At 50.2% G+C, this 11,967-nt stretch overlaps 1 protein-coding gene across 1 annotated transcript in view; it reads left to right on the forward strand.

The window, feature by feature from the left end:
* RUVBL2 (RuvB like AAA ATPase 2) overlaps nucleotides 1–11,606 on the forward strand; it is a 166,162-nt gene extending 154,556 nt beyond the window's left edge. The window contains exons 5-16 of the mRNA XM_081166603.1: nucleotides 190–331; nucleotides 1,155–1,284; nucleotides 1,733–1,799; nucleotides 1,934–2,040; nucleotides 3,852–3,945; nucleotides 4,489–4,612; nucleotides 5,390–5,484; nucleotides 5,608–5,726; nucleotides 6,909–7,028; nucleotides 7,176–7,305; nucleotides 8,464–8,578; nucleotides 11,492–11,606. Of these exons, the coding sequence (XP_081022729.1) occupies nucleotides 190–331; nucleotides 1,155–1,284; nucleotides 1,733–1,799; nucleotides 1,934–2,040; nucleotides 3,852–3,945; nucleotides 4,489–4,612; nucleotides 5,390–5,484; nucleotides 5,608–5,726; nucleotides 6,909–7,028; nucleotides 7,176–7,305; nucleotides 8,464–8,578; nucleotides 11,492–11,517 (1,269 nt within the window). The 3' untranslated portion in view covers nucleotides 11,518–11,606. The remainder of the gene's footprint in view (nucleotides 1–189; nucleotides 332–1,154; nucleotides 1,285–1,732; nucleotides 1,800–1,933; nucleotides 2,041–3,851; nucleotides 3,946–4,488; nucleotides 4,613–5,389; nucleotides 5,485–5,607; nucleotides 5,727–6,908; nucleotides 7,029–7,175; nucleotides 7,306–8,463; nucleotides 8,579–11,491) is intronic.
* Nucleotides 11,607–11,967: the final 361 nt, after the last annotated feature.

The raw sequence follows: 11,967 nt of genomic DNA on the forward strand, positions 1-11,967 counted from the left end.
AAAAAGGAATAAATAAGGGATAGTACAGAGTGGGAATGAGGAGGAAGTGAGGAAGGTAGGGTGCTGTGTATGTGTTTGAGAGGAATACGGATCTGTGATTGTGCAAACAAGGGAATAAATGAAGTGTGGGGCCTTTTGGTTTTCCTGTTCCTTCACTGTTTTCTCTCCCTCTCCCCACCACCTGGCTAGGTGTCCCAGGGCATGGTAGGCCAACTAGCTGCCCGTCGAGCTGCTGGTGTGATCTTGGAGATGATCAAGGAGGGGAAGATTGCTGGTCGGGCCGTCCTGATCGCTGGCCAACCAGGCACGGGAAAGACCGCCATTGCTATGGGTAAGGTCCAGACACAAAAACTACTTCTGCTGACACTTGAAGTAGGGATAGTGCCAGAGGTAGCATTATTATCTATTTACAATGGAGTGGAAGGTTCACAGGCTATGAAGGACTTGTTCACAAATTTATTGACAGCTGCACAAATTATTATACAGTGGTACCTCTAGTTACGGACTCGATCCGTTCCGGGGTGCTGTTCGCATCCCGAAAAGTGTGCAAGTAGAGTACCACTTCTGCACATGCGCATGGTGCAATAGAGTGCTTTGCACATGTGCGAGACGCTCAGAGCGCTTCTGCGCATGCACGTATGGTGAAACCCAGGAGTATACACTTCCGGATTTGCTGCATTTGTATCCTGAAAAAACACAACCAGATACTGATGTAATAAGGTACGACTGTAGCCAGGAAGTGGAACGGGGCAAGCAGAATATAAAATGGAAGAATGGTATAAAGAGGTGTGGGATATAGCTATTAATGATAAATTAACATGTGCCATTAAGTTAAGACAGGGAATATGCAGAAATGATTTTGAGGATATATGGAAGGCGTTTGTTGAATTTGTACTGTTAAAAACGGAAAGGGGTCAAATCATCACAAGAGGTGTTGAAATTTCGGGAGGTTGGATAGTTGCAATGGAATGGTCTCGGGGGTGGGGTGCATATTTTTATTCTTATTTATTTATGAATCTTACTTTGTCAAAATATTTTTTAACGTATAAAAGAACGTATAAAATGTAAATAAATGTATAAAATATAAATAAAAGAATGAAAAATAGAGAAAGAAGTCATGTGTTGTAAAACCAAGCTGCCATTTCTTCTCTCAGGAATGGCGCAGGCCCTGGGCCTTGATACCCCTTTCACAGCCATTGCTGGCAGCGAGATCTTCTCCTTGGAGATGAGCAAGACTGAGGCGCTGACTCAAGCCTTCCGGCGCTCCATTGGCGTCCGTATCAAGTGAGGAGCAGCTGGGAGGTCTTTTGATCTCTGGGGGTGGCTTGGGAGTTTAAAACAAGACGCTGAGGGTGGGCACTGGAGGATTCAAACAGAAGTGAGGGGAGTCAACAAGGAGGATTCTAGGAAACTTTGAAAAAACCTGTTGAGCATGAGAGTTGGGCAGCAACATGTTTGGTGGTTGATTTTGGCTTTTGTAGCATTCTGCACGGTGCATTTATTGCCACCTTAGCTGCTAATGGGATAAAATAGGTCTTCAGAAAATAAACTAGGAGCCAGTGTCTTAAATTCTCTGGCTGGAGAGTGGCGCACACAGCAAAGCAAGGCCTGTTGGATTCCTCAGCTGCCTCTGAATTTATATTTCCAGCTCTTCTTTTTGATGAAAGTGAGTGTACTCTGCAGTCCACCCTCTTTGCCTGCTGAGATCAGTTTTATCCCCTTATTCTTGCAGGGAGGAAACAGAAATCATTGAAGGTGAAGTGGTTGAGATCCAAATAGATCGCCCAGCGACTGGCACTGTGAGTTGAGGCTGGGGTATAATACAGGGATGGCAGGCTAGCTATTACCCAGTAATGGCAGCACTGCACATAGCAGCCCATTTATCAAGGTAACAAGCGCTGGAGGGATGTTGACTGTCTCCTTCTCATTGCAGGGTGCTAAGGTGGGGAAGCTGACACTGAAGACAACCGAGATGGAGACCATCTATGACTTGGGCACCAAGATGATTGAGTCCCTGACCAAGGAGAAAGTGCAGGCTGGGTGAGCCAGGGCCGGGCATGGAGGTGGGGCACAGGTGCGAAGGGAGAGCCAGTGGGGAAGGGCACAGAGAGTTAGGGTTCCTGAGCTGTCTGGTATCTGTGAAGGAAGTCAGGATTGCTGGTTTCTGTGGACAACAGGGAAGCACACTCGACAAATCGAAGCCGGAAAGGATGGGATGGGGAATGTCTAACACTGAAGGAGTGATAAAGGTGGACACAGTTCGTGAATAGCACACAGGAGTATTTAATACGTTACCTGGAAATGAGAGGACATTGCTTGGAAAGGCCTGAAGTTCAGCAGTCTTTATACTTTGCCCCTACAGGCCCACATAAATTAATAATAATAGGAAGGTAAAAAGGGTAAAGGACCCCTGGACGGTTAAGTCCAGTCAAAGGCGACTTTGGGGTTGCGGTGCTCATCTCGCTTTCAGGCCGAGGGAGCCAGCATTTGTCCACAGACAGCTTTCTGGGTCATGTAGCCAGCATGACTAAACCGCTTCTGGTGCAACGGGACACCGTGACGGAAACCAGAGCGTATGGAAACACCATTTACCTTCCCACCACAGTGGTATCTATTTATCTACTTGCACAGGTGTGCTTTTGAACTGCTAGGTTGGCAGGAGCTGGGACAGAGCAACGGGAGCTCAACCCATCGCAGGGATTTGAACCGCCGACCTTCCAGTCGGCAAGCCCAAGTGGCTCAGTGGTTTAGAATACAGTGCCTCCCGATAATAATGATAATGATAATAATAATAATAATAATAATATCATCAATATCCTGCCCATCTGACTTGGTTGCCCCAGCCACTCTGGGCGGCTTCCAAGATATAGAAAAACATAATAAAACATTACACATTAGAAGGCTTCCGTATACAGGGCTGCCTCTACAGTGGTGCCTCGCAAGACGAAATTAATTCGTTCCGCGAGTTTTTTCATCTAGCGAATTTTTCTTCTTGCGAAGCACGGTGTCGGAAAAGTTTTGGAAAAGCTTCAAAAATCACCAAAAACCTCAAAAAAGGCTACCACACCGCGTTCTATGAGTTGCTCCTCGAAGTCAAGTCGCAACTGTATTAACGGTGTTAAGAAAAAGGAAACAAACTTGCAAGACGTTTCCGTCTTGCGAAGCAAGCCCATAGGGAAATTCGTCTTGCGAAGCAGCTCAAAAACCGCAAAACCCTTTCTTCTAGCGAGTTTTTCGTCTTGCGAGGCATTCGTCTTGCGGGGCACCACTGTAAATGTATTTTAAAGCTGCTAACTCTCTTACAGAACAAACACAGTATGTGTATCCCCCCTTACATGAGAACATTGACTCAGAATCATTAATGCAGAGGTCCACAAATTACAGCTAGGTTTAGCAGCCAAGCGTTCATTTACACTTGCCGGCTGCGATGTCCGATCCCACCCTGATAGTGCAGCAACGTTACATGAATTTAGCAAGAAGGATATTGTCTGATGAAGTTATGCAGCTCAGGCTTGAACAGAGTGACTAGCTCAGCTTCCTCTGGCTCCACACCTTTTGAATTTCCCCTGAGGATCCTCTTCAGCGCTGCGTTTTCTCCCCAGAGAAATTGAAGGTTAGTTATTGAAGGTTAGTGTAGGTTAGGCTTCTTGCCACCCATAACCATGAATGGAAAGAAATACAGCCTACCCTACTAAGCGCTCTTCAACTCGTGCATGAGTTTTGAGGAGAGAAGATAAATGAACTTGCCCTCCTGAGGCGATGGCAGGTGTGTCCTTTGCGAGGTGTCTTCCACCCAGACCCAAAAGGCGGGGCCCAGCCCTCATATTTCCTCCTTCTTTTTGTGTCCGCAGGGATGTCATTACCATTGACAAAGCCACGGGGAAGATCACCAAACTAGGACGCTCCTTTACCCGGGCAAGGGACTACGATGCTATGGGTTCGCAGGTATTTGCAGTGGGCAGTGAGAAGTGCAAATTGATGGGAGGTGATGGGAGATCCCAAGGCTCCGTTGATGGTGGCTGCCTGTGAGGGGTGACCTTTGCATGCTGTAGTCAGATGCCATAGCTCAGTGGAGCACCTGCTTCACACACAGAAAGTGCCCAGCTCATTCTCCAACATCTCCAGGTCAAAGGATCTCGGGGAGATGGGCCTGAAACCCTAGGGCAGGGATGAGGAACCTGTGGTCCTCCAGATGTTCTTAGACTACAACTCCCATCATCCCTTACCACCAGCCATGCTGGCTAGGGCCAGTGCAAGGTGTAGTCCAGCAACATCCCAAGGGCTGCAGGTTCCTCACCCCTGCCTTAAGAGAGTTGCTGGCTGTTAGAGCAGATAGATGGACCCACAGTTTAATTTCCCGTCATTTAGCTTTGTATGTCTTTGTCTTGCAAGGGTTTTCTGCCCCCGGGCCCCAGCGCGAATGGGCTTGGGTGCTAGGCACGAGAAGCATTCAAGTCTTCCAACTGCCTATATTATTCCCTGTCCCAGACCAAGTTTGTCCAGTGCCCTGACGGGGAGCTGCAGAAGCGCAAGGAGGTGGTGCACACAGTCTCGCTGCACGAAATTGATGTCATCAACAGCCGCACACAGGGCTTCCTCGCACTCTTCTCTGGTATGACGATATGGATGAACTGGAGGGAGTGGGGTGGAAGTAGTTCGTTGGAAACCTGGAGTTGGAGCATCGGTAGGCAAACTAAGGCCTGGGGGCCGGATCCGGTCCAACCACCTTCTAAATGCGGCCCATGGACGGTCCGGGAATCAGTGTGTTTTTAAATGAGTAGAATGTGTCCTTTAATTTAAAATGCATCTCTGGGTTATTTGTGGGGCATAGGAATTCGTTCATCCCCCCCCCCCAATATAGTCTGGCCCCCCACAAGTTCTGAGGGACAGTGGACCGGCCCCCTGCTGAAAACGCTTGCTGACCCCTTACTTGGAGGGTTTTGCAGAAATTTAGGCTGCTGCATCATTGTATCTGGACTGGGAGTGGCCGCCGAGACCACATAACACCGGTCCGGAAAGGCCTGCATTGGCTCCCAGTATGTTTCCGAGCACAATTCAAAGTGTTGGTGCAGACCTTTAAAGCCCTAAACGGCCTCGGCCCAGTATACCTGAAGGAGTGTCTCTACCCCCATTGTTCAGCCCGGACACTGAGGTCCAGCTCCGAGGGCCTTCTGGCGGTTCCCTCCCTGCGAGAAGTGAGGTTAGAGGGAACCAGGCAGAGGGCCTTCTCAGTAGTGGCGTCTGCCCTGTGGAACACCCTTCCATCAGATGTCAAGGAGAAATAATCAACTATCTGACTTTTAGAAGACATCTGAAGGCAGCCTTGTTTTTGAAGAAGCAGCTCTTCATGCCTCTTCCTTCCCCTCCCTCATCTTGTGCATGCTCCCAGGTGACACAGGGGAGATAAAATCCGAGGTGCGAGAGCAGATCAACGCCAAGGTCGCCGAGTGGCGAGAGGAGGGCAAAGCCGAGGTGATCCCAGGGGTGAGTCCTGTTTTAGAGCGCGTGTTGTACCCTCCGCTGCTCTCTTCCGTGCTTTCCTCTCGTTTGAGTGTCATGCTGGTGGCCAATGCCATTCTCCTCCTTTTTCTCCCATTTCCCTTCCAGGTTTTGTTCATTGACGAGGTCCACATGCTGGACATTGAGTGCTTCTCCTTCCTGAACCGGGCCCTGGAGAGTGACATGGCGCCTGTCCTCATCATGGCTACCAATCGAGGCATCACCAGGTTGGCAGAGTTCACCGTGGGGTGGGGCATGGCACCATATCACCGGGCAGTCGGGCACTGGCCGTGGTGGCGTTTTGGCAGCTGACTAGTTGCTGATCAGAATCCCATTTCTCAGTGACCCAGGCAATGACGTAATTCTTCCATGCCTCCTGTAGCTAACTCTGCACCTGCCATGAGGCAGAGCACACAAGCTGGGCAGAACACCGAAACCTCTTTTTTCGCTTCTGAAAATCCTAGCCAGGTCCTTATTCACTGGCAGAGGCTCCTAAGCCGGGCTAGAGATGGGCTTTTTCTCTGCAGTCAAGAAGGCAGGCAGGGTGGTGGTAGACAAGGGCACAGTGGGAGGAAGCCTTGTGGTTGGGATGGGGAGACTGTGAGCGACATCTGCAGAGGCACCAGCACCCCACTTCTAGAGGGGAGGTGATGGAGACGCCAGCCATCGCTGATGAAGTCACAACTAGATTGCCGGAAAGCTGTTGGTATTAAGTAAGTGGCTTTTGAAGGCATGGCTCTACAACACTGGACTGAATGCAGCAGCGATATGGAGGACCTGTCCTGCATACAGGGAGAGGCTGGGAGGAGTATGCCTGCTGCCTAGAGGAGATTCCTTGCCTCCAGGTGTCGTGGAATGGTCTGAATCAGGATTGGGGAATGCATTCTCAGGCGGATAAGCTCCTCTTTGAAGAGGAGGAGGGGAAGAGGGAAGATCCCCCCCCCCCCGTTTCCAGCGGTTTCAGGAGCAGAGACAGACAGACACTGAGCAGCTTCAACAGGAGTTGCCTAGTTATGAGATAATGGAGAGAGAAACAAGGGAGGGAACAGCCAGCAGAGACGTCATTAGAGAGTGTGGGGGACCCTCCCTCCCCAAGAACTAGGTAGTCCGTCCGTATTAGAGAACAAAGAATGCAGAGGAGGAGGAACTTTCCGTTGGCGCCCCGGATGTTGCGGGAGACGGAAGGGGGAGGATTTAGAGTAGCCAACTGCTCTCCTTGTGGAGAGATGTGTATTTTTGCTCGCAACCAGATGACTGAATAAAAAGGACTATAAAATGTAAACTGCTCATTAATTCTTGTCTGTGAAGTCACCAAAGAGAGGGGAGGACTCTCCACGCCTGACACCAGGCTGGCAGGAACGGAGGTCTTTCAGCCACCTCTCATTCTGGGTCTGTCCTCTCCGATGCAGGATTCGTGGCACCAACTACCAGAGCCCCCACGGCATCCCCATTGACCTCCTGGACCGCATGCTCATCATCTCGACCTCCCCTTACAGCGATAAGGAGACCAAGCAGATCCTTAAAATCCGGTGAGCCAGAGGGAGCTTGAGGGCGCTGCAGTTCCTGCCTCAAAGGGATGCCCGTTTTACCGCATCACAGTTTTGCTGTTGCTGTTCCGGCGTCTCGCCCTGCGTTGTGGAAGTTTTCCTTATTCTGAGCTGGAATATCTCTTGCAGGTGTGAGGAGGAGGATGTCGAGATGAATGAAGACGCCTACACCGTGCTGACGCGCATCGGCTTGGAGACCTCCCTGCGCTATGCCATCCAGCTCATCACGGCCGCCAGCTTGGTGTGTCGCAAGCGGAAGGTGAGCTCTGGCACTCTGTAGAGTCCGGTGACTTCCAGCGGGGCAGCACCATTCCAGTGCTGCCATTCTTCAAAAGGCCAATAAATCCTTACTTTTTCTCCCTCTCTTCTCAGCCTGACCCACAGCTTGCAAGAACACCCTACTTGCGCCCTAGTGTATGTGTGCATATCAGGAGCTTCATTTTCCATAAATAATAATAATTTGTTACTTATACCCTGCCCATCTGGCCGGGCCTCCCCAGCCACTCTGGGCAGCTCCCAACAGAATATTAAAAACACGCTAAAACATCAAACATTAAAAACTTCCCTAAACAGGGCTGCCTTCAGATGCCTTCTGAAAGTCAGAGAATTGATTATTTCCTTGACATCTGATGGGGGGGCGTTCCACAGGGCGGGCGCCACTACCAAGAAGGCCCTCTGCCTGGTTCCCTGTAACCTCACTTCTTGCAAGGAAGGAACCGCCAGAAGACCCTCGGAGCTGGACCTCGGTGTCCGGGCTGAACAATGGGGGTGGAGACGTTCCTTCAGGCGGGCCAAATGAATGTCTTTATTTGTTCTAAAAAGGTCTGTCCCATCCTTCTAGTGCCTGTGTGCTATGCTTACAACCATTTAAAATCCCCACTTAAAAAGCAATTGGAAGCAGAGGAGCACAGATTACCAAGTGCATCTTCTCCTGGATTGGAGTTGGGAGCAAGAATGTTTTGGTGCCGTTAGGGCAGCATTTGCCAATGTGGCTCCCTCCTGATGTCTTGGACTGCCAACTCCCATGATGGGAGGTGTGTTGGGAGCTTGGAGCAGGCATAGGCAAACTTCGGCCCTCCAGATTTTTTGGGACTACAATTCCCATAATCCCTGTCGACTGGTCCTGTTAGCTAGGGATGATGGGAATTGTAGTCCCAAACATCTGGAGGGCCGAAGTTTGCCTATGCCTGGCTTAGAGAGTCAGTGGGATCTCTTTATCAAGATCCCTAAGCTCTTGGAGAAGAGTTGAGGGGGGGCAGGCATAAAACTAGAAGTGTTTGGAAGCCCAGAATAGTCCTCAGTTTTCATTTCCAGGACTAGTTGGAGGGAGTTGTCTGGAGTGGTGAAACTTTGCTGGAGTTTGTGCTGTGCTCTTCTCCTGCTGGGAGCTCTGACCTCTCTCCCTCCCCATTCACAGGGCACAGAGGTTCAGGTGGACGACATCAAGCGCGTGTACTCGCTGTTCCTGGACGAGTCACGCTCCACTCAGTACATGAAAGAGTACCAGGATGCCTTCATGTTCAATGAACTCAGTGAGTAACAATTTGAGGCGAAGGGATGTGTGGGTTGAAAACCTCCTCCAGCCGGGGGCTAGGCCTAGCCATCCTCGCTAGAGCTTTTGAAGTGTATGTAGGACTTTCACAGCAGAAAAACGCAGGAGGCACCTGGAAGAAACGGAGAGCTCTGCTTTGGTCAAGGCCAGTAAAGGACAAGAACAGAGCAGTTGAATTCCTTTAGATCCGTTTGGGGAACTTCAAGCCCAGGGCCAAATAAATAAGCCCTCTCTATCTGACGGGAGCCGGGAGCAGGTCAGCAATAACTCACAAGGTGTCAATGAAGTTAACAGCAACTCTTCCCAGTAGGCCTTTCACCAACGAGGCAGCTGTAGAGACTCAAAGGTCCCTGCCTTCCCACAGCTCCCTAAGTCTCTTCCTCCTCCCGGGTCCTTCCCAAGCAACCTGAGACATCTCCGCCTTCTCTGTCTCTGCTCCATCCTCTTCATCCCTCTTCGGTTTCTAGGAGACCAGGTGGAGGGGAGCTTGTCGCAGCAGGAGGGGGAGACACCTTGGTGTCTTCACCAGCCTGCCATATATCTGTTTCTTGGCTCCCCATCCTCTCCTGCCTCCACTTGCTGCTTCTGGACTACTCTCTGCCACAGACTCTCCCTACTCACTAAGCCGTGTTACCTCTTCAGCTTCCAACGCCTCCTCTTCCCAGTCTTCTCCAACCACTCATCGTCGTCTCACCACCAGTCCCTGGGCTCTGAGCCTTCTTAGCTTGGGGTCCCCAGCTGGTGCCTTCCACCACTCCTCTGCACCCAGCCAGTCTATGACACTGACCTTCAGAGTCTCCCAGGCCCTTCACAAGCCCCTGAGTTTCCCCAGCCACTCTGGGCGGCTCCCAGTCGAGTGTTAAAAACAATGCAGCATTAAATATTAAAAACTTCCCTGAACAGGGCTGCCTTCAGATGTCTTCTAAAAGTCAGAGAGTTGATTATTTCCTTGACATCTGATGGGAGGGCGTTCCACAGGGCGGGCGCCACTGCCAAGAAGGCCCTCGGAGCTGGATCTCAGTGTCCGGGCTGAATGATGGGGGTGGAGACACTCCTTCAGGTATACAGGACCGAGGCCATCTAGGGCTTTACAGGTCAGCACCAACACTTTGAACTGTGTGTTTTTTTGCACCACATTCTGCAACTGTGATATTGCCTCTTGCCTGACCAATTTCCCCTCTGGCTTTGACCACCAAGTGGTATGTGGCCCCCATAAGGTTGTGCTTCTCAGGCAGAAAAGCGTTCCTGGCCCCTGCCAGTGTGGTGTAGTGGATAAGAGCGGTAGTCTTGTAATCTGGGGAACCGGGTTCGTGTCTCTGCTCCTCCACATGCAGCTGCTGGGTGACCTTGAACTAATCACACTTCTCTGAAGTCTCTCATCCCCACTCACCTCACAGAGTGTTTGTTGTGGAGGAGGAAGGGAAAGGAGAATGTTAGCCGCTTTGAGACTCCTTCGGGTAGTGATAAAGCGGGATATCAAATCCAAACTCTTCTTCTTCTTCTCTGCTTTAAATCCTTGTTTTGAGGCAATCCTCAAATGCGCATTCCGGTTTGTTAAGACCTAACTTCAAAATGCCTAGTGCAGCGCTTCTGTCAAAAATGACAGGGTTGAGCCCTCTTCTTCCTCCACCCCCTTCCCAAAATGGGCAGACTTTTTAGTGTTGCTGCCTCTCAGTCAGGCAATAACGCAGTGCAGAGTGGAGAAAACTTCCCAGGCAAGTCTGACTTGAAAAAGCAGGCGAGGAAGGATACTTGGCGTGGGAATGCTGTTCTTGGCAATGGGTAGCACCACTGAGCATATGATTCTGCCTTCAATCCATGCTGAGAAATCTTCAAAGGACGTTGAGCCCCAGTCGCAGCGTACGATGTCAATTCACAGGACGGGTTCAGTACTGCATCTGCAAATCCACTGAAAAGTCAAGTTGCACAACAGTAATGATGCTTCTCATAATTGAGAGGGGGCCAGAATAAGCCTGGTTTTTGCTTTTCGTTCCGCGGTTATTGGTGCAGTGTTCATTGACCAACGTATGCGAGTGGCTTGGGACCCAGAAAGTTAGTTCTTCTGGGGATGAGTGGTGATGACACTGGGCGACTTTCATAGGATCAGAATTACGGAGAACCTGCAGGGCGGGTAGAGGATAATCCTCAACTGTTTGATTGTTGTGCTCTACATAGGGTAGGCCTTCCTGCTCTTAATCCCCTCCTATTCCTCCCAATCCTCTGTCCTCAGTACCTGCAAGAGACGCATGCAAGTAGGAAAATAATGAAAGTGTGAGTAAAGCAGCGTTTGCTTTTAGTTTGAAAGCACGGAGTGCAGCAGTTGCTCCCCCGGTAGCCTAGCGAGTAACCCAATTTGGGCTGGGGGGTGGCAGAGAAGTAGCAGAAACTTCCAAAAATTGTGGTGGTGCATTCCCTCCCCCCTGCATTTCAGTAGACTTCCCACCTGCTCTGGCAGCTTTGCAGTTGTACTTGCCCTTGAGAGCTTTCTGCTCCCTCTCCTTGCCCAGAGGTCCCCCATTTGTGCCCTACGGCTTTCTAGGCCAGAGTGGAGTGCCAAGCTAGCAGCACACAGTCAGCTACTGGGGAGGAGTTAACCATCCCACTCTCGTGTTGACCACCTTGTGATCAATGCTATTAGCTGCCTTTGCCAGGAAGGCAGTTCAACCTACATCACGGGCAGGCAGAGAAATTGTTTCAAGTCCTCTGGTACCTCTTCTGTGTGGGGTCTCTGTCAGCTTACAGAGCTTACAACTGGGGACTCTTAAAATTCACAAGTGGCAGGGATGATGTTCTTTGTTTTGCTGAGGAAGACCTCTTTGAGATCCTCTTTTTTGGGGAGGCGGGGAGTGTGTTCTTCCACCTTGAACTCTTGCACCTGCTTTTTGTTTTCCAGAGGGAGAGACCATGGACACGTCTTGATGGGCGTCCTCGTAATACCTGCCTCAGGTTGTGTGTGTGAATGGATGTTCTTGTATTATTATTTTGTAAAATAAACCTTTCGGAGAATTCCTGCTGTGATTACAGTGGTAGGGCAAGCAGCAGCAGAATGAGGGGCGGTCTGGTGTTTCAGCAAACTTTTTAGCCTTCTTTGCCTTGTGCAGTAAATGGAAAGGGCCTCTTTGGAGCTGCGTACTCTGTGGCTCATACAAAAGGATGTGATGCTTTCAAGTACATTTCAGTGCTCAACTTCACATTTAATTTCGCCACCCTTCCTTATCTGGTGTGGAACGTTGGCTCTGCTGAGGGGCAGGGAATAAGTATAACCAGACTAGAGCTTTTCTGCAGGAAGAGCTAATTTGTCACCAGTCTTTTATCTGTCTCCAACTGTTCCCTGTAGTTCTAGGCAGAAGCCCAAGAGCAGAATTGTTT

The sequence above is a fragment of the Podarcis bocagei genome (assembly GCF_964188305.1).
Source record: "Podarcis bocagei genome assembly, chromosome: 13".
NCBI lineage: Eukaryota > Metazoa > Chordata > Lepidosauria > Squamata > Lacertidae > Podarcis > Podarcis bocagei.